The sequence below is a fragment of the Brachycentrus maculatus genome, unplaced genomic scaffold (genome assembly GCF_059751285.1).
Source record: "Brachycentrus maculatus isolate JH-2025_06_01 unplaced genomic scaffold, ASM5975128v1 h1tg000144l, whole genome shotgun sequence".
NCBI lineage: Eukaryota > Metazoa > Arthropoda > Insecta > Trichoptera > Brachycentridae > Brachycentrus > Brachycentrus maculatus.
The window spans coordinates 3290197-3311246 of record NW_028280897.1 but is presented as its reverse complement, the minus strand read 5'-3'; the positions used below and the strand labels follow the sequence as shown (position 1 = coordinate 3311246).

General features: G+C 36.7%; 1 protein-coding gene across 1 annotated transcript; it reads right to left on the bottom strand.

Annotated features, from left to right (window-relative positions):
• Positions 1–1710: 1710 nt before the first annotated feature.
• Positions 1711–14628, bottom strand: LOC148308930 (RING finger and SPRY domain-containing protein 1-like). Its single transcript, XM_088260957.1, has 9 exons — positions 14519–14628; positions 13301–13490; positions 13054–13221; positions 11568–11778; positions 8645–8934; positions 5880–6103; positions 5246–5797; positions 2865–3058; positions 1711–1937 (listed from the first exon to the last, which is right to left on the bottom strand). The coding sequence occupies exons 1-9, from the start codon at positions 14626–14628 to the stop codon at positions 1711–1713; spliced, it is 2166 nt and encodes a 721-aa protein (XP_088117083.1).
• Positions 14629–21050: the final 6422 nt, after the last annotated feature.

Below are 21050 nucleotides of genomic sequence, written 5' to 3'. Positions count from 1 at the left end.
AGATTTTGCCTACAAAAACTTTGTTTGAAGGTTGGCTTTTGCATATGAGTCGGTTTCTTTAATGATTTCGTTAATCAATTCTTCGGTGAAAAATTGTTGTAATAAATCAATCAATTCATTAATTGTTGAAGAAACAATTGGCCCAACATCTTGAGATCCAATATCAAATTTTATTTCGTTTGGAGGATAGTGTTGGAAATATCCACCCATTCATCATCCTGAGAAACATCGGTACTTGAAATACTAGAACTACTAGATGACGAGAAGTGTTTTTTGTGTCCAATAAAATTAGATTCATCGCTTGAAGTGTCATTATCACTCGAACTATCACTATTTTTATCACTACTTATGTATTTACTTAAAATACAAAGTCTTTGAATTTATAATTTAATTCTCTCTTATTTTAAATTGAAATGATGGGGATTTGAGTCAACTGGATTCTGGAGCATGCTGAAAGGAGAAGGCAAACGGTTCCAGGCAGAAGAGACTGCTATTGCAGAGGCTAGCTCCTTATCTTAGTGCAGGGTTGGCGTCGGAGTTCAGAATGTCGGGACATCTAACACTAACTTTCATATAAGGACTTCAAGGTTCATATGGCATTGACATACATTAATATAACAACACATAAAAAGATTAAAAGCAGCAACAAAAACAATGAAGTGGAAATAAAATTTCATTAATTGATTAGGCAGTCAGTTTGGGGTAAAATCTATCCATTTTAATTTAAGTTTCACTTAGTAAATACCACTATTTTTAAAAATGTATTGTGACTATCAGGGAATTCTTTGGTTATTTTATGTTATGTTTTATTTATGTAAACGATTCTTTTCCTCTTGGTTTTTACATTTTCGTAGATCACTTAGAAAAGTAAATCTTTCATTCTAAATATAATAAATAAAAATAAGAAGCAGCTCCTACCCCCTCTTCACTTCAACCTTCGACGTCCCCAGGACCCAAAATTTAGAATTGGCTTCACATACGGTATTTGAAATGATGTGGCATGCATTGAAACATGTGTCACAATAGATTTTAAGAAATAGTGGTATTTACTAAATAAGTAAAACTTTAATTAAAAATGGAAATGAAATGTCAGGATCTGCAGAGAAAAGGAAATCTGGTGATGTTAATTGTGGTGGCAGGCAGTTAAACAGTGACGAGGCATTAGCTTATTACGTTGGCTTTTAACGCACCAATCACTCTCCCAAACGTATTATCCTACGGTCAAACTTATTTGTGTGACAGAAACGCAATTAAACTTTAAGCCTTACTGGATAAACCAACTGAATGTTAATTACAGCACAGTGAAGTTGTGAAAGTGAAATTGTAATTCAAGTTTTAAAAATATAATAAATCCTGGCTTAACAACTTGAGAGTGGTTCCGCTGTGTAGAGTGCCTGCAGAAAATATAAAAAAATGGATACGGATCCTTAGGATCTAGAAAAAGAAGAAGAAGGATACAGATGTAAAATAAAAGAACATTTCTTGGTATTGTACATTTATTTATTTGACTGTTGATATTAATGGGATAGATATATTCTTAAAGATTAACATTTCATAAAGGCCTCCCTCTTGGACTTCCACGGTTCCCAAGAGGGAGGCCTTTGTTCAATACTGGACCCGATAAGAAGGCTGAAGTACGTATGTGAGTAACATTTCATACGTAAACATTCTAAGAAATGTAACACTACACTGCTACAATCAAATGTTCATTTATAATGGGGCTTCCGGTGCCTCAGCAGCCTGGGTCCTGCGGCGGGTGAACAGCACCATAGCCCGGTGATGGGCACGTCGAGCGGCCTGGAGGCGGATGGCTTGCTGACGGGCAGATCGCACAACGGTAGTTTGCGAACGGGCAGCATGCGGAAGGGCTACTTGCAGATTGGCGACTCTTTGACGGGCAGCCCTCTGGCAGGATGTTTTCCGAGTGACATTCCTCGCTGAAATCAACATCAACAAAATCTGAACTATAGCGTGTCTCGGTTCTGAATGTTAAAAAGATTAATGGAAGTAGTTACAATATGCGAGTACTACGAAATCAGTTGATTAATTTGAAAATGATTAATTGCATTATATCAGTCTAAATACAATTTTACACAAAAGCGACGTAATAAAATTCAGTGTTTTTGGAGTGCAAATGGGACGATTCACATGTAATATTTTTTTTTAGGTTAAGGCAAACCGTTATAGTGTAATGAGTCAAATTTTTGACTTTGTAATCCTACTTAAAAATTGCAGAAGGTGTTTTTGTACAGGTCGACCTTAGAGGTTGTATCGTAGCATATGTGACTTCAATTCATTTTAATAATTGTAAAAAAATATTGAGGAAAAGATAAACTGAGGGGCAGCGTGGTCCTGGCGGAGTAAGAGATTGGACCGGGATGAGACATGTGGGGGAACTGTTCCGGGTTGTGCAAGATAGTTACCTAAGACAGGATTGACATAGATTGTTTCACATTCCTATACACAGGACTAAGCTGCCGATGGTATGCCTGTAGGAAGAGCCACCGCTATGTTGAACAATATCTTATTGGATATTGATCTGTTCCATGTGTCTGAAGGAGTTTTCCGAAGTGGGATTCTTCTACACCTTTAGTAATAGTATTCTTGCTTATTTTCTGTTTTTGTTAATGTATACGATTTAAATTTAAGTTTGTAATGTGTATATTAACCATAAATAAATAAATTGAATTGAATTGAAAGATAGAGAAGCCTTCGCCAGAGTGATAGCCAACATCGGGGGGACCTAATACGGCACAGGAAGAAGAATTGTTTTGAAAAATCAACAAATTAAAACCTTTTCATAATTTTTTTTTTTTAACTTACTTTAAAAATGTTATGTACCATGCATTATGGACGGTACTCACTTGTTCCCCTAGAAGCGTTAGGGTCATCAGGTTGAGTGCGGCTAGTCGGGGGCATGGAGGGTCTCCTGTGGCGGGTAGCGGATGGCCCGGAGTAAGCGGGACTGACATAGTTGATAAGGTACGGTGTCCCTCTGTTGGTGTTAGGGCCGCTCCGCTTGAGATAAATCTTCCTGAGACTTCTCCGCACAGCAAACCTGCCAAAATGAATTAATCAGTCTTCTGCGTGGATTACAATCTACGCGATGATAGGTTTGCTTCTTTAATCAGTATTGGACTATGTAAACATGCTCACTATGATTACTATACTGCCAAGACTGACTGAAGGAGGTGTATCAAGTCGAGGTCTTCCATCCGGCAGAGTACTTACAGACTGGAATAACTTGCGCTCAGTATTGATGACTGAAGGCCTTCCTCTTGGACTTCCACAGTTCTCTGTTGGACTGAAATAAATTAATACCGGAGAACTCCAATTATTTGTGTCACTGATTATCTGATTTGCTTTCAGAACATAATAATAAAATGAGAAAAAAAAGTATTACGATTCTCAAAATAATGACTTTGTTGCTTGAAAATAGACGATGACAATCAAACAGCTTACTTTGGCTGAGATGTTCAACAAGCGATTACTTACAAACTGCTTTCGACTACTCTTAACATGTAAAAGTGATCCCATTTCATTTGACCCTTTAAGTGACCGAAGTCTAATGTATATAGTTCAATTTGTATGATTTTTTCGGTCAGTAAATAAGTTTTGATGACATCCAGAGGTGGCGTCATAAGTATGGTACGTAATTTGAATTTTCCGGGTAATTGTTTCCCAGAGACAAGTGGCTCCATATAGATATGGTGGGAAGCTATTCTCCTTGTACCACATAGGATTAATTAATTAAAACCTAATTAACTAACTAACCATCACGCCGCTTCACCGAAGGGGTAGGCAGAGAGAATAGAACGCCACACCACTCTGTTTTTTCAAACATTCTTTGCCTCTTCCACGTTCATGCATCTCCTCATACATACCCGCCAATTATTGCGACTCCTAACCTGACCACTTTCAAGTATTTGGCATACCTGATTGTGTCAAGTTTTCCTCGGTCTTCCTCTGCTTCTTTTTCCAACTACATTCCCTTCATAAATTTGTTTAACCGTTCTTTCCTCGCTCAAACGTTCCACATGTCCAAACCATCTCAACACACCTTTCTTAATTTTATCGATAATGGTTATCTCAGCCTTGCATTCTTTCCTTATTTCATCATTCGAACATCTATCAAACATCGTTTTGCCACACATTTATCTGAGGTATCGCATTTCCACTGCATTCAGTCTGCTTTCATCCTTCTTTTGCCGACTCCATGCTTCGCTTCCATACATAAGGGTTACAATTACAAACTTTTTCTTTAAAAATATTTTTTCGTCCATTTTCATTAAAATAGATGACCCCATTTTTTGGGAAAATGTAATTTTTTTTTTTAATGGGGTATGGTCATGATTAATTCTGAAAATTGGAGTTCTGCTGTAATAACGATCCAAAATCTGGCTGGATGCTTGTTTAGTGCCAAATCGACTACTAGTTTCGGAAGCTAAGCTTCCATCTTCAGGTCTGCATTTTTTTATGTATTTTTTATTTGTATAAATTTATTTAAATCACAATTTTTACATATTTAGAACATTCTTTTTTTGCAGAGACCCACCAAGCCACCTTGTGTGTCTTGTCGGTGAATAATAATAACTAAAATATAAAATTGTCCTGTAAATATGGAGAGGGGTAAGTTAGGGGGAGGGGGTTAGTCAAGGGGGCGGAGTTTGAAAATAAAGGAAAAATTAAAAGCAAAGGTGAATAATTTTGAAACAAAATATTATTAATTAAATTATTATTAGAATTCAGGTTTATTTGGATTTCACAATTTTCTAAATAATTCATAATTTGGCCTTTATGTGGTACAAGATGTAATAATTTTAATTTATGAGAGTGGAATGAGTGATTTGTATCTATTATGTGATTTGCAAATTCCGAAAAATAACTACTTAAGACCGCTACGATGTTCTTCTAATCTTTAAATTTCTCGCGGTTTGGCCCATATATATTTTATCGCAATCTCCACACGAAATTTCATAAATACCAGTTTTTTTGTAATATATCTATTTTTGATTTTGAGTTATCGAGAATTTTATGTAAATTATTATTAGTATAACATGCAGGTTGGATATGGGAGGGTAAGATTTTCGAAATATTTTTAGTTATTGAACCCGTGTATAAAATTTTTAACACGTCTTACCACAAAGTAAATGCCGAAACAATTAATAAAGTACTTGTACGTCTCGGTATCATAATGTTATTCGGCATTAAAGGGCGGGAAGAAGGCAGAAGGGTGTCTACTCACTTCCGTCTGGGGTTCACGTGCCGGATGCACTCGGGGCAGATGCCCTCGCGAAGCGGTGGCGAGGGGGGCGCGGGCTCCGGGGCCTGCTCGGGCGCGGGGGCCGGCAGGGTAGACCGCGCCGACAGCGGTGTCGAGTCCGGCACGAACGGCGACAAGTCCGGCAGGGACGGCGCGGGTGACAAGTCCACCAGGGACGGCACGAGTGACAAGTCCGCCAGGGACGGCGCGGGTGACAAGTCCACCAGGGACGGCGCGAGTGACAAGTCCGCCAGGGACGGCGCGGGTGACAAGTCCGCCAGCAGCTGCGAGGGCGACAACTCCGGCAGGAACTGCGAGGGTGACAGGTCCGCCAGACACGGCGCGGGCGTCAGGTGAGGCATCTCCTGCGCGGGCGGCGCGGGCGGGTGCGCCCCCTCTGCCGGCAGCTGGTGGGGCAGGTCGTTGAACGGGCGCCAGGGGCGGTCCTCCGGCCGATGGCGGAAGGAAATGGCTCCGAAGTTTAAGCGGACGTGCTGATTAGGCGTCAAGGATAGCGCGGGGTAGAACAGGGCGCTAGAACAACAAACGACAGCCTTTAGCTAGGACCGACCACAATAAATGCGGTGGTGCTCCACAATACATCCGGGCGACTCACTTTCCCGGGAAGCCGAATATCGCCGTGTGAGGGGCCAGACGGACTCCGTTTATGGAGAAGACTATCTCCTTCCGCGAGATGTCGATGAGGCAGCCGAGAATGTCTCCGCGCTGCCAGCGGCCGACGCCTTCCTGGTGCGTGGGCACGAAGTCGAACCAGACGACTTGGCGACAGCCGTCGTAAGCCACGGAGCGGACGTCGTCGCCAATGCCGTACATCATCGACTGAAACACCGGGGCCTTATAATCAGCGAGACATGCGATGAGGTGCAAATGCACACGCTACTAATACACGCCCTCTAGCCTGTATACGTTTACATACAGAAATACTAGCATGCTCATAAGCAAACCTGTTCAGAAGCGCTCAGAGAAACCCCTCCCGCCCTCGCTGCAGGTAGCATGCTCAAAAATCCAACGATTGTCGATTTCTTAATAAGAAATAAGCGTGCTCAAAATGAGCATGCTCTTTCAACAAATTACGTACACACATTCTACTGAGTAATAAATGCTCAATTGCTTTTGCATACACCCAAACACCCATAATCTTCTTCAACTATGTTGAGATGTCAGAATGAAAATCAGACAAATTAAGGTTATGGAAAAAAAAAGTTTATTCAAATTTAACTGAAGATAAATTACGACGAATGAACGACATGAAACAGTATAAATATGAGTTGAATATAAGTTACATTGTCGAAACATTGCAGTGTTTCGATATTATTTCGCTTAGACCAGGGGTTCCCAATCTTTTTCAGCCCGCGGCGCACTTATAAGCTTAGTATTTTGTCACGGCTCCCTACATTAGTAAGCTATTTGGAATAGACATAGTGACTTATACTTTTATTTTATTTTTGTTTTATTAAAATTTAAAGATAGAAAGCATTTAATAAAAGATCCTGTATAAAGGTATTATAGTCGAAAGAAATAGGTACCTACCTACAATAATAGTAGTTGGGTAGATAGGCACAAAAATTAAAACATCCACAATATGAAATTGAGTTTTATTATATTTAAAAGAATTCAGAATTGAAACAGAGAACCACAAAAAAGAGAATATTTGTGGTTTCGGATAATGATAGAGGATCGACTCACGGCGCCCCTCTTTACTTTCTACGGCGCACACTTTGGGAACCCCTGGCTAACCATTAAGGGTTGGAACTAACTTTCCAACAATATTCGCGATTTTCTGTCGACACTTTATTAAAGTAATCCCAAAAGGTGTCGTCGAAAACAGTCCGACCAAATCGCTATTCGTTTTAACACCACTCGTGTTGGTTGCTAATGTCAAGGGTTACTCGTTATTCTACGTCATACCGAAAAATAATTAAAGAAACTGTTATGCGGGCGAAAAATTAATTACCTCAAATTTGTTTAATTAAATTTTTTCGAGAAAGCTTAAAAAATTAACATAAAATGACAATTCCAATGACGCATTCTCGTTAATCGGGAAATATCAAGTTTTAGTTGCGCGGCAAATTATTTACCCTCATTTTGATCTTTACAATTCAGACCGAATAACAAATTAAATAAATAGATTTCAACTAATTTTTATTCGTTAGGGAAATAACAAATGGGAATCTAATTCCCAAATACTTTCGTCATCTTTAACCAAATCCGTCCAAACTAGTTAGAAAATATGAATCAAGTTGTGGGATGGTGGGAAGTTAAAGAGGACTCCACACATTCGCTGTCGCAAAAGGAAATATCCGCAATAATTCGCCCTTAATTGAAATAAAATAAAACAAAAATTAACATTCATAATAAGGTTTTAAAAAATGCTAGTGATGCCTCGCATACCGAACGCTGCGCGCAATGAATTTTCTGTTCGTCCACTACTCGACTCACATAACGCAGAAAAGTTTTATTATTTTATGCAGCTAATAATATATTTAAAGACACATGCTTAAGACGAGCTTGCCCTCTTGCTATTATGTATACGTTTTCTCGATAGTAGCATGCTCACAAGCAAACTTGTTCAGTCGCGCCTGAGCGCCGCCCGCCCGCGTTGCAGAAGGCCTGCTCGAAAATCCGACTGTCGATTTTTGAGCATGCTTATTGCCATAAATACATGCTACAAAGTAGCAATTGCTCAATAAATTTTGTTTCATATTTTCTATAAATTTCCCAGCTTAGTTCATAAAACAACAAAAACATTGCTTTGCAAGAGAAGGTCTGTCAGGAAGCCTAAATACTTCTGTATCAGATTTCGGAATGCGGTCAATAAAGTATGCTTTTGTGCTAATAATGCGCATGTGTGGTGCATAGGGCACTGCATCGTGTAAACGCAGCGTTATCTTAAACATTAACGCACGAAGGAAAGGTGACCAGCCCTCCGCTTCAGGTACCAGTCCGGGTAATATTAGAATGGAAAATCACTTCACTTCAAACCCCTTGTCCGCACCCCAATGGTGCATAGGGCACTGTATCATATAAATGCAGTGTTATCTTGATCGTTAACTCATGAAGGAAAGGTGATCAGCCCTCCGCTTCAGATACCAGTCCAGGGTAATATTTAATAAATATTAGAGTGAAAAAATCACAAATATTTATTTGACCCCCCTGGGAATCGAATCCGGGACCTCCAGAACGGTAGCCGAGCGTGCTGACCATTACACTACGGAGGCGGACGTGAATGGAAAATCACTTATATTTATTTGACCCCCCTGGGAATCGAACCCAGGACCTCCAGTACGGTAACTGACAATGTTAGTGTAACGGAGACGGACAACGCAGACTTCCGAATGGCGTATTTGAACGCATACTTACAGTGTTCCTCAGAGCGACGGTTTCCGTAACAAAGCCAACCTGAATGACTCCGTCGGTGATGAGCAGCACCTCGAAGTAGTAGCAGCCCTCCGACACGGCGTGCGTGCAGCGCACGGTCTCCAGGCTGGGCGAGTCGGAGCGCACCTCCAGCAGGTCCGGGCCCAGCTTGACGCGCTGGCTGGCGTCGTGCTGGCTCAGGGTGACCCGGGAGAACGCGCCCACCTGGCGCTGGACGAGTCGCAGGCGCAGGGGGTCTGCATCCGACACAATCAGTTCTGTCAAGTGATCGGCTGTCCAAACTCAAAACACAGTAAGGAACATTTTTTTTGTAGTACGTTTTTTTGCATTTTTGGACTAAGTAGAATCTACTTAGTCCAAAAATGCAAAAAAATCGTACTACAAAAAAATGTCCCTTACTGTGTTTTAAGTTTGGACAGCCGTGATGCTTCTTAGGCGATTCACTCATCGACAATGGATCTTTCTTATGATGCCTTATTGGCTAATAAATTTATAGGAAAAATCACAAGACTAAAGGTAACATTCTTATTCAAATCTGTAGGGAACTAAGGGAGATACGAAGGTTTAAACTTTAGATACTGCCGGTACGTGGAATATTGCGGATGAGTATCATCGTTGAACAACAAACTAGACAAAAATATCCACATCTTCTAGTATACAACCATGATACACGATTTACACACAACGAAGGTTTGATAGTCCCAAGAATTAACAGTAAATATGGGAGTCCAATACTGCAATATATCGTTCCGAACATTTTTAATTTGTTGCCGACGGATGTTAGAGGTCAAAATAAAATATGGAACAAAGGCAAAATAAAGGAATGGATAAATGATCAAGAGTTGATATTATGAAAATTGTAAAATGTGTGTATATTAGGTTAAAATCGTTTAAAACAATAAAAAAAGGAATAAAAAAAAGAACTTCACCGACAAGATACACGAGGTGGCTTGGTGGGTCTCTGCAAAAAAAATTCTAAATATGTATAAATTATGATTTAAATAAATGTATACAAATAATAAAAAAATAAAAAATGAAATAAAAAGTTTATTTTAATAAAACGAAAAACGGACACCGCTATACGTCATAAAATTTTACGTCATCGGGTGTGTCATGGGGCATATCCCTTTATGTATTCCCTTTATAGAGCTGTAATAGTAGTAGTGTGGATTCGTTTGTGTGTCGTCATTCGTTACCAACATACGAAAACAACGGTTTTACGAAGGTGAATTTTGCAAATGAAAATGATGAATGAAAGATATTAATTATATCGGGTGTTATAAACACAAAACGAGTCTTACACAATCCTTTACAGGTTGAGTATGTTAAGTTAGATTTCCGCGCCAGCGGTCGGGGAACTTTTTTAACCATTACCCCAAAATATTACCCCCTCCCCCTATTTTGAAAAGAAGACGATCAATGTTGATTTTAAATAAACATTAGTTATTGAATTAATTTACGCGGATAAATAAATACATGAAAATAGTAATAGACAAACGTAATAAAATTCTCAAATTGGATCGGATAAAAATTCAGGTTTTCAGGTTTCCTTTTCAGTTTTTGGAGATACGATGTTGCTTCATGTTTGATAGGTACACTTACTTCAACATTGGGAGTTTTTGATACACAACAAAGCACGCACACATACAACGCGCGTCTGTGTGCGTGCTTTGTTGAAAGAAGAAAGTTCTCACGCATACACCTGAATTGTCTAAGTTTGTAAAAATACTAACACGATTATGAAATAGCAAAAATAGAAAAATACAACATTTTGAGTGTGTCCAAATACTTGTTCACAAAATCTGGATTATCTCCAATTACAGGAGTTATTTTCATATTGTTTTTGACATCTCATCAGAGATGAAGAAGAATATGGAAATATGAAAATAACTCCTGTAATTGGAGATAATCCAGATTTTGTGAACAAGTATTTGGACACACTCAAAATGTTGTAAATAAATTATCTGGTCAAATTATAAGCTTAGATAATAAAAATGAAAATGACATTTTCTGGCGTTTCTCATGTGTGTGATTATAATCCAAGATTTGGACCTCACATACTAATAAAAGAGTATCTGCTTGATAAAAAGCTTCTTTTCATCTCACCAATAGATGTCTCTAGTGAAGTTCTAGTGATTCAAGAACAAAGTTTCTAAATTGGTTCATATATATAGAACTTCCAAGAATTTGAGTAGTGTGGTTGTCAATAATGGGTAGAATTGGTGAATGTTACACGTGTGTAAAGTGATCACTTAAACCAGCCGATGACGGTCGTCAGCCCCGTAAATGCCCAGACTTCCATATTCTTCTTCATCTTTGATGAGATGTCAAAAAATTATATGAAAATAACTCCTGTAATTGGAGATAATCCAGATTTTGTGAACAAGTATTTGGACACACTCAAAATCTTGTAAACAAATTATCTGGTAAAATTATAAGCTTAGATAATAAAAATAAAAATGATATTTTCTGGCGTTTCTCATGTGTGTGATTATAATCCAGGATTTGGACCTCACATGCTAATAAAAGAGTGCTAATAAATTCTGCTTAATAAAAAGCTTCATTTCATCTCACCAATAGATGTCTCTAGTGAAGTTCTAGTGATTCAAGAATAATGTTTCAAAATTGGTTCATATATATAGAACTTCCAAGAATTTGAGTAGTGTGGTTGTCAATAATGGGTAGAATTGGTGAATGTTGCACGTGTGTAAAGTGATCACTTCAACCAGCCTATGACGGTCGTCAGCCCCGTAAATGCCCAGACTTCCATATTCTTCTTCATCTTTGATGAGATGTCAAAAAATAATAACTAGAAAAATCTCTTTACTACCACAATTTTTTTTACCCCATTTGGGGTAATTTACATGGGTTTAAATAAGATGCTGGTTTAAAAGAATACACTTACAAACATGGTCCAGAAGCCACGTGGCGCAGAACTTGACCTGCTTCCAAAGGTACGAAGTTTCCGTTGAGGACTTAGCCTCCAGTACGCCCAATGGGTTTATGACCTCGGCGTCCAATTGGTCCTTGACCACCACATATAGATGGCGCTTCCATGCACACCTCTCCATCACCAGTAGAACCGATAGCATCAACCACGGATGCAAGTTTAATTTCTAAAAGAAGATACAACGTATGTATAATGAAAAGAAGAAGAAATTCGATATATCGTAGTCGTACCGGAGTACACTTGTATGGACACGCAGAACGTGTTGATAAACTAGCCAATGAGCCATATAAATAAATACCCAGCCTTCCAAATTCCAATTAAATTAAAGTTTAACTCGGTTTATACAATTATTTCTAAAAATCAATTGTGACACGTGTTTCGATGCATTCCGCAATATTAATATATTTCACATATCGTAGTCGTACAGGAGAAAGTGATCAACTACCAAAACGTAAAATGTTCAGGAGTTCCATTTAAGTCACTTTTGCTTGGCAAGAAAATAAACATCAATGCAGTTAGTCATTTTTAACAAATCAATATATTATACTTCCAAGTTTAAAATCCTTTGGGATGTTTTTCAGGGCAATATTAAGCTAGTAAGATATTAAATAGTCAATGATTACGGTTTTGTAAGAAATGCACTTGGTCACTATCTCCTGTATGACGACGATATGTATAATATACTAATAGACCTAGTAAAATACCCACAGGTCGTACTTTTGTATAGTTGATATATCGTTACGAAAGTAAGTACTTTAAGTAATTATTTTTTTTGGCAAAGCACCCGAAATTGAGTGATACATGTCACAAACAACTGTGGAGGTCCTCACAAAAACGTTACATTTGCATTATAAATGATTTTAAGTAATCAGGAATTCTAGCTTGTAAAATTGTTACGTTTTGGTCCGATTTCATGATTTCATATTAGTTTAACACAGGATTGGTTACAGGATTGGTTACAATACAGTAAAAATAAGAGATTTGCATTAAAATGATTTTTTGTGCAATATTGGAAATGTAACTTTTGTGAGGACCTCCACAACTAATATTTTTATTTCGCTGTAAATTAAGACTATTTTTAATGATAACTAATACTTACTAAAAAAAAATTGTTATATTGTTTCAAGTTTCAACATTTATGTTGCATTGTTGATTTGTGGAGAGTTTAGCGATAGGAGGTGCTGGACATTTAGCGGGAAGGACAAACCCTAAGAGCATTTGTGCACTACACGGAATTTTACCATCCGGTAATCCGGTTTTTAGAAATAAAAGCGACTACGACAGTTTAGCGTGATCGAATTTACGCGCACCGATCCGAAGAAAGATGGACAAAAGCACAAGCTAATCCGAGCCAATCATCCGTTTTATATACTGACTTGCCGGACGGTAAAATTCCGTGTAGTGCACAAACGCCCTAAGTAATATGCGAAATGAAAATTACCAGTATGGATGCGAAACTCGCTTCTCCTCCCGAAAACAAGATGGAGCCGATGGGGTAGTCGAACGTCTCCACAAGATGTAACAGAATGAGGAAAGAGTTTCTGACGACGGTTGCGGACACCTCGTTATTGGCGGAATTGCACAGCACGCAGTTGAATAGTCTGATCACCTATAGGGAGGAGAAAACGACATTAGCGAAGAGTTTGAACGTTCCCCAATTCGACGGGTGATTGCGGATTTGCGCTTACGCATGAGAAAGTGCTCCTAGAGGGGATAGCGCAGGAGTTCATCACCAGGTGAATGCAAATCGAGCAGAAGGTACTTTCCATGGGGACCCTCCGCAGCAGCGACTTCACAATTCCAACGTAACCTTCAGGGGTCGAAGACAACGAGTTTACGGTCATCATGGCGGAATCCAGGCTTCCTAAATACCGGTTCCTGCAAATCATAGTTTGGTAAACGTTTGTGAAGTGTTCTTGGACGATAATCGAGAGTGAAATTTCAAGAACGCGTCGCGGTTATCAGGCACATTTCGTTACATGAGAGAGAAGAAAGATATAGCGTAGAGAGAAGGGGAAAGTGAAACTGGCCTTAGGAGGGTTGATCACCTTCCCTTCATGTGTTAACTATCAACATAACAAAAGTGTTTTATTCTTATATTTATGTAAATCGATATTTTTCAAACAAAGTGTTCGCCAAATCAACAAATAATAATAAAAAAATCGTGAATTGATTTGGCAGTCACTTTGTGGTAAAATCTGTCCCTTTTTAATTTAAGTTTTATTTAGTAAATTCCACTATTTCTTTACAAGTATTGTTCACGTGTTTTGATGCATTAAGCAGCATTTGTAAACACCATATCGCTCACTCCTTTCAAGAACGTCATAAATCAAAAATCGTAAATTTTCAGTTGTGCATGTTTTCGGAATGCCCAGAAAATGTACTATATCCCAGCAAAAGAGGCATATTTTTAACTTAATATTTACCCGCTACAGGGCAGAAAGTGTTTTTTTTTGCATTTTCAAGAAAAGGTATTGTTTGATAATTTTTTTAAATAGACTAAATATTTTTTAAATGTAGAAAAAACCTTAAGGTTTTACCTAAAAAGATCTGTTGCACAGTAAAAAGTTCAATAAGTGTCTTGATATTTATTTTTAATACATTGTATTATATTTTTAAACTTTAAAAACATTCTCCTGAAAAATCAAGTTTTTTGATTTATGACGTTCTTGAAAGGAGTGAGCGATATGTGTTTGAAAATGTTGCAGAATGACACTTTAATTAAACTGAATAAAACTTAAATTAAAAACAATAAATAAAACTCTACAATGAACTTCCATGAACTGTTCGAAATATCTCTGTGCAATACGTATTTCTGGATGCCTTCAAGAAATTGTCATTAAGTCCGTTGCATTTTGTCGGTTTCACTAACGTTATAATTCATATTTATTATGGAAATATCTTACTGTTCTCCGTGTTCCAGAATGTTCATACATTCGTAAATGACCGTGTCGTAAACAAGGGGTTGTTCGTTCAACTCGGGGTGATCATGGAAAATTATAAATCTGGTCCCCATATTGCCGTATGCTGCACTCTCTTGCAGCAATACTTTCTCTACAGCACGATAAATCCAATATCTGTGGAAGAAACGTTCAAGCTGAGTAAAAAAAGTGAGGTACAATGTGTTACCTTAAAATTCACCCAGTAGGATATACAGTAGCGAGCAGTCAAATCTTTCCAGTCAGAAGTTATCAGCTTTTTTACATAATATTTTTGTTGTTGTTGTGATTTCTTGATAGCTTTTCAGTCCAAATTATAAAGCAACACTTTTAAGAGATGATATACCAAAAAAGTGCCAATTTAGTAACCATATTTTTTTTAAATCGTGACATATTTTAATATTATTCGAGGTATCGTGGAGGAATCGTGGGTAGAACATGGGTAGATGACAGATAGTAAGCCCTGTAAATACACAGACTTTCTTATTCTTCTTCGTCTACTCTAAGATGTCAAAATGTACACCGGTTACGAATCCTTAACTTTATTCAACACGACTCCCGTGCCCAACGTGTGGCTGCAACACTTGTATGGACACACAGAACGTGTGGATAAACTAGCCAATGAGCCATATAAATACCCAGACATCCAAATTCCAATTTAATTAAAGTTTAACTCGGTTTATACAATTATTTCTAAAAATCAATTGTGACACGTGTTTCGATGCATTCCGCAATATTAATATATTACATATATCGTAGTCGTACAGGTAAAAGTGACCAACTAACAAAACGTAAAATGTTCAGGAGGGTCATTTAAGTAACTTTTGCTTGGCAAGAAAATAACATCAATGCAGTTAGTAATTTTTAACAAGTCAATATATTATGTCCGCCTCCGTAGTGTTATGTTCAGCACGCTCGGCTACCGTTCTGGAGGTCCCGGGTTCGATTCCCAAGGGGGGTAAAATAAATATAAGTGATTTTTTCACTGTAATATTCAATATTACCATGGACTGGTACCTGAAGCGGAGGGCTGATCACCCTTCCTTCATGTGTAAACGATCAAGATAACTCTGCGTTTATATGACAGTGTCCTATGCACCATTGGGGTGCGGATAAGGGTTTTATTTTTATTATTATATATAATACTTCCTAGTTGAAAATCGCTTTAGGATTTTTTTCAGGGCAATATTAAGCGAGTAATATATAAAATAGTTAATAATTACGTTTTTGTAAAAAATGCACTTGGTCACTTTCTCCTGTATGACTACGATATATAAGTTCTAAGTGTAGACAAACCCAGGATTGTAACGAGGATATGAACGCACCCAATAATGTTGTGAACGAGAGAATTGAATTGGACGTGCGTAGCCTAGAGGAGGCAAGGGACGGCCAAATATGTATCTTTCCTCATCCTTTGGAGCTTTTGTTGCTAGGGCAAATATCACAATTACCATTATTAAATATAATTTTGTGAATATACGCCAAATACAATAAACCCCTTTTTAACGTTGAGATAACTACCGCGTTATCGGAGGAAACTTTATATGGGCTTAATGTTTTTAATTGAATTTTTACATTTAACCAGCGGAAGAGACTAAAATGAGTTTCTAGATTAAATAATCTAAAATTTAAATAGAATTAATTTTTTATAACCCCATATGAAGTTTTTTTCCGATAACACGGTACCTATCTCAACGTTATAGGGGGGTTTACTGTATGTCCAAGACACCACGTGTCAACAATATGAGAATCTCTGTTGGTGAACGCGAACAATAAGTGATTTTATATATTTAATAATATATTGCCTACTCAAATCAACCAGCTGCCTGACATATCGCCCACTCCTTTCAACAACGACATATGTATAAAAAAAACTTGATTTTTCAGGAGAACGTTTTTAAAGTTTAAAAATATAATAAAATGTATTAAAAATAAATATCAAGCCACCTATTGAAAGTTTTACTGCGTAACAGATCTTTTTAGGTTAAATCTGAATGTTTTTTTCCATTTGAAAAATGTTTAGTATATTAAAAAAAAAAAATTAAACAATACCTTTTCTTCAAAATGCAAAAACAACACTTTCTGCCCTGTAGCGGGTAAATATTAAGTTAAAAATATGCCGCTTTTGCTGGGATTAAAGTACCTACATTTTCTAGGCATTCCGAAAACATACACAACCACAACAAATTGACGATTTTTGATAAATGACGTTGTTAAAAGGAGTGAGCGATGTATAAAATACATAGAACCCAGTCAGGCATCCAAAATGAATCCACTGAAAAAATACTTTATGAAAAGATATTTGTATTAGTGATTAGTTATATATTTTTTCTCTTTAAACATAAAAGTATTGTTTGATTATTTTTTTAAAATATACTTAATATTTTTCAAATGGAGAAAAAAACCTTCAGGTTTTACCTAAAAAGATCTGTAGCACAGTAAAAAGTGCAATAAGTGGCTTGATATTTATTTTTAATATATTGTGTTATATTTTTAAACTTTAAAAACGTTTTCCTGAAAAATCAAGTTTTTTGATTTATGACGTTCTTGAAAGGAGTGAGCGACTTGTATAAAGTGATCCCTTAAACCAAGAGCGCGGTAAATACCCAGACTTGATATTCTTTGTCATCTGTGTCGTCATCAGTCTGCCGTGTTTATTCGCCCTTTCTTTAATATTTTAAAGTCCATTTAGAAAAAATATTAAAGAAGTATTGCATCTCAATTTGAAAAAGTAATTAAAATCTTTTTAAAAAAACAAATTTTATTGTGTTTATGAAACGGTTGGTAATACCGCAGACCGAAGACCTGCGTCATAATTCCCGCAATGACGGTACAGGGTAAAGGGTGGTATTCGATGCTGTTGTCAACCCCCACAAATTCAACAACAAAAAAATATGCGAGTGGCAAAATCAAATCTTTCGAAGTATAAAGTATTGATCCAGAGAGATTGTAAAAGTATTGATCCAGAATCAAGTGACAGATTACTTCTCCGTCTTATTTTCTCATTACGGAGGGTTGTGACCTTTGTGGAAGCAATGACTCTTCTCCAGTTATCCCTCGACTGCGCTGCACGTAGCGCTCCAACCATCGATCAATCGTGTGGGGAATCTTCCTCTTCCTCTCCCGGCTACCGATCAAAACCAGTCGTTTAAGGCTATCCTCATTGCCACGCGCCAAATGTCCAAAGAACTGAAGAATTCATTGGGAAGATTCAGAAGAAGACATTGGCTGATTCAAGCCATCCAAGCGCAGTTCCTGGTGAATGGACTCGTCGGTGCGTCTAGCTGTCCAACACCACATTTCGAAAGCGTCATTTTATCTCCTTTCTGCTGCTTTTATGGTCCATGTTTCAGCAAGCTTTATCTTGGCGTTGTTACTCACACCCGGTCTTTCCAGATGTTGTTTGGCCTAGACATGGCACTTTTGGCGATGGCGATACGACGTCTGATCTCTCAAAAACCAACTTTGTTGAATATCGAGTTATTTAGATATTGACGCGTTTTTAGTTGATTTTACATAATTCAATTTTCTTCAACTTCGCCTCTTCCACATTTATGTACCTATCAATATGATCTGACTACGACCGATCACGTCCAGTAATTGAAATACTTGATCATGCCAAGTTCTCCTCTTTCTTGCTCTATATTTTTTAAACGTAAGTACTGCGTATTGTAAACGTGTATTGCGAGATTTTCGAAATCCACAAAAAGTGGACAATCTTTCAAATACCTACTTAAATAATAAAATTTATTAAACTGTATTAAGTAAGTATAAAGAAATATTCAAATGTATTAAGTAGGTAAAAAGAAATATTAAATTGTATTAAACTCAGGGCTGGATTCACAGTGAAAGGTTATCGATTTGTCTGCGCAGTATAGAGAAATTTAACTTTTCTGGTTGGTATTCTGGTATCCGTATTTTCAGAATGTAAGTGTAGGCAAATTAAACATCACTTCTATTCGATAAAAAAACGAAAGTCTTTAGAAATAAAATTTAAGCAATGTTTAGAACGTAGTAACGCGATAACGATCCAGAATTTAGAGCATAACTTTCTTAGCTGTTTTTTTTGCTCATTATTTTCGCGACCCCTTTTAGCACCCCATGACGTCAATTGTACTACACGAAAATACATTCATAACTATAATTGACTTATTTTACTTTTTCTAACAAATTTATATTAATCATTAAGTACGCGATGGCAAGGTCTGGAGTAATAAAATGAATCTTATACTGAAAATCACTTATTCACATTTCGCCCAATATCAAGGAAGCTTAAAAAAACTAAAATACATTCTGGATTCGCCAATAGTTGGTATTGTGAGGACGGATTGGTTTACATGGGTCATTTTTTTATATTTTTTTTATATCGGCGTTAAACGTTGTTTTAAATTTTAAATGGCGTCAATTTGCGTTCGATTCCGAACTATCATATCGGTACTCTTGAAGATAATGTATTTGGCTACTGTCCCCTACGCCAAAACTCTTTATCAAGACTAAGTTATACTTTTTTTAGAGTATTTAACATATTTTAAAATATTTTCCCACGTCCAATTTTAACAGACTCTTCCTTCAAACTTAGCCGCACCCAGGACGCTTAAAGCACATCGACGCAGATCTTCACGTTAACTGGACGAAAGGAATATCTGTTAATATAATATAAATGTAAAAAATAATTACAGGGTACCCCCTGCTGCCTAACTGCAAAAAAATTTTAAATTTTGTTTAAATTTTTTTTAAATTTTTGTTAAAATTTTTCGTATTTTAACATATTGATTTTACAAAACACTGTTTATTTATGCCGATCTAACTAAAATAAATTCTTCCTCAACATTTAGCTGCACCCATTGACGCGCAGAGTGCTACATCATATTGATGCAGTATTATCTAGAATTTTAATTCGATGAAAGGAATATGCATCCTGCGCTTGAGGAACATTTGTTTTTATTCTGTAAATATCAAAACTTTAATAATTTTTAACTCTGTCATTATAAAATAAGCGTTATCGGGAAAATAATACAACCATGTGTCCAAATATAGAAAATTGTTACACAAAGGTAATCATTAATATCATAATACAAAGAAGAACTCTTGGCCAACAATTTTTCGTAGGTATTTAAATGTATTAATATAGACATGATTTTACTTTTTTTTCTCTCCATCGAATCCAATTAGATCCTTGTTTTATTTCTTTATTCGTATCCAATGGTGTACAGAGCACTGCGTCATATTTTCAGTTTTATCTTAATCGCCAATTCCGAAACCAGTGCGGGAATGGAATAAAAATGCGTAAAAATCACTAATATTCATTTTGACTTCCGGAGGGTCCACTATTATCGAGAACAGTTTACTCGTTTAAAAAATAGTCAATATTCAAAATTATTTTTAATAGAAATCAAAATAACTGAAAACATGTTTAAAATAACAAATTATTATTTTATATTGCCAAACATTTTTTAAGTGGATAAAAATAATGAAAATCCTACCTTTATTCTATCAGGTCTGGTCAGGAGTTAATATTTTAGGGCAGCCACTAACTTGAGAACAATCGCGCTCGTCGAAGTCAAACTGACTGATGAAAATTGTCGTTTTTTTATATGGGAAAATCACACCGGAAAGCCGTCTTCATAGACTAAAATATAGTTACTGGACCTACCGAAAAAGCGACGGATGAAAGAACAGCCAACACAAAAAAGTGAAATACATTATTGTCTATGGTAGGGTGTCCATACAATTTTGCATGAATTTTAAAAAGATTGCGCGCGATTTTAAAAAGTACACACTTGGCAGTTTTTTATACAATTTAAACTTCCGACTAATTGAAAATATTTTTTTCGAATTCATTTTGCGATTGCCGGGTATCGAGCCCGCGACGGCAAAACTCATGTTTGAATATGTTCAAAAACATTCCATCGATTATTTGTACAATACATAGACTTATTTGCTTACTATCTCTTTCTACCATTTGCTGAAATGACATGACAGAACCATAATTTCGAGACCTACTATTTTTTTATGTAGCATTATTTTGATTTACGGCAACAATTGAGCAGTCAAATGCAATGATTAAAAAATCAATAAAACGAATACGAGTGTCAAATATACATTTAAAAAAAAATGTTATTCAAACTTAAACTTTAAGAACGATCTGAAAAATCAAGTTTTTTGATATATGACGTTGTTGAAAGGAGTGAGCGATTTGTTAGCTGGTTTTTTAGGCTGTACTTTCTTACATATCAAATATTTTTTGTAAAAGCCCAATTAGGGCGTTAATATTAAAGATTTAAAAAAATAAAAATTTAATTAAATTTAAAAACTGAATTATTTATGAAAACTTGTTTATTTCGATGGGATAAATATCTGGAGAATCGGGACTTTGTATTTCCCCGATTTGGGGAAATTAACCTAGATTTTTGGGGAATTATGAAAACTGGCATTGGCAACGCTGTTACTAGCTGTACCCGGCCACGCGTTGCTGTGGCTCATTCTGGTTATAAGGAAA

Excerpts from the sequence above, each read along its gene's own strand:
- LOC148308930 (XM_088260957.1), bottom strand. The coding sequence starts at position 14,628 with ATGGGGACCAGATTTATAATTTTCCATGATCACCCCGAGTTGAACGAA. Across the intron at positions 6,104-8,644 it reads CCGTCGCTCTGAGGAACACT|TCGATGATGTACGGCATTGG; the intron begins GTAAGTATGCGT and ends CCGGTGTTTCAG. Across the intron at positions 5,798-5,879 it reads ATATTCGGCTTCCCGGGAAA|CGCCCTGTTCTACCCCGCGC; the intron begins GTGAGTCGCCCG and ends TTGTTGTTCTAG.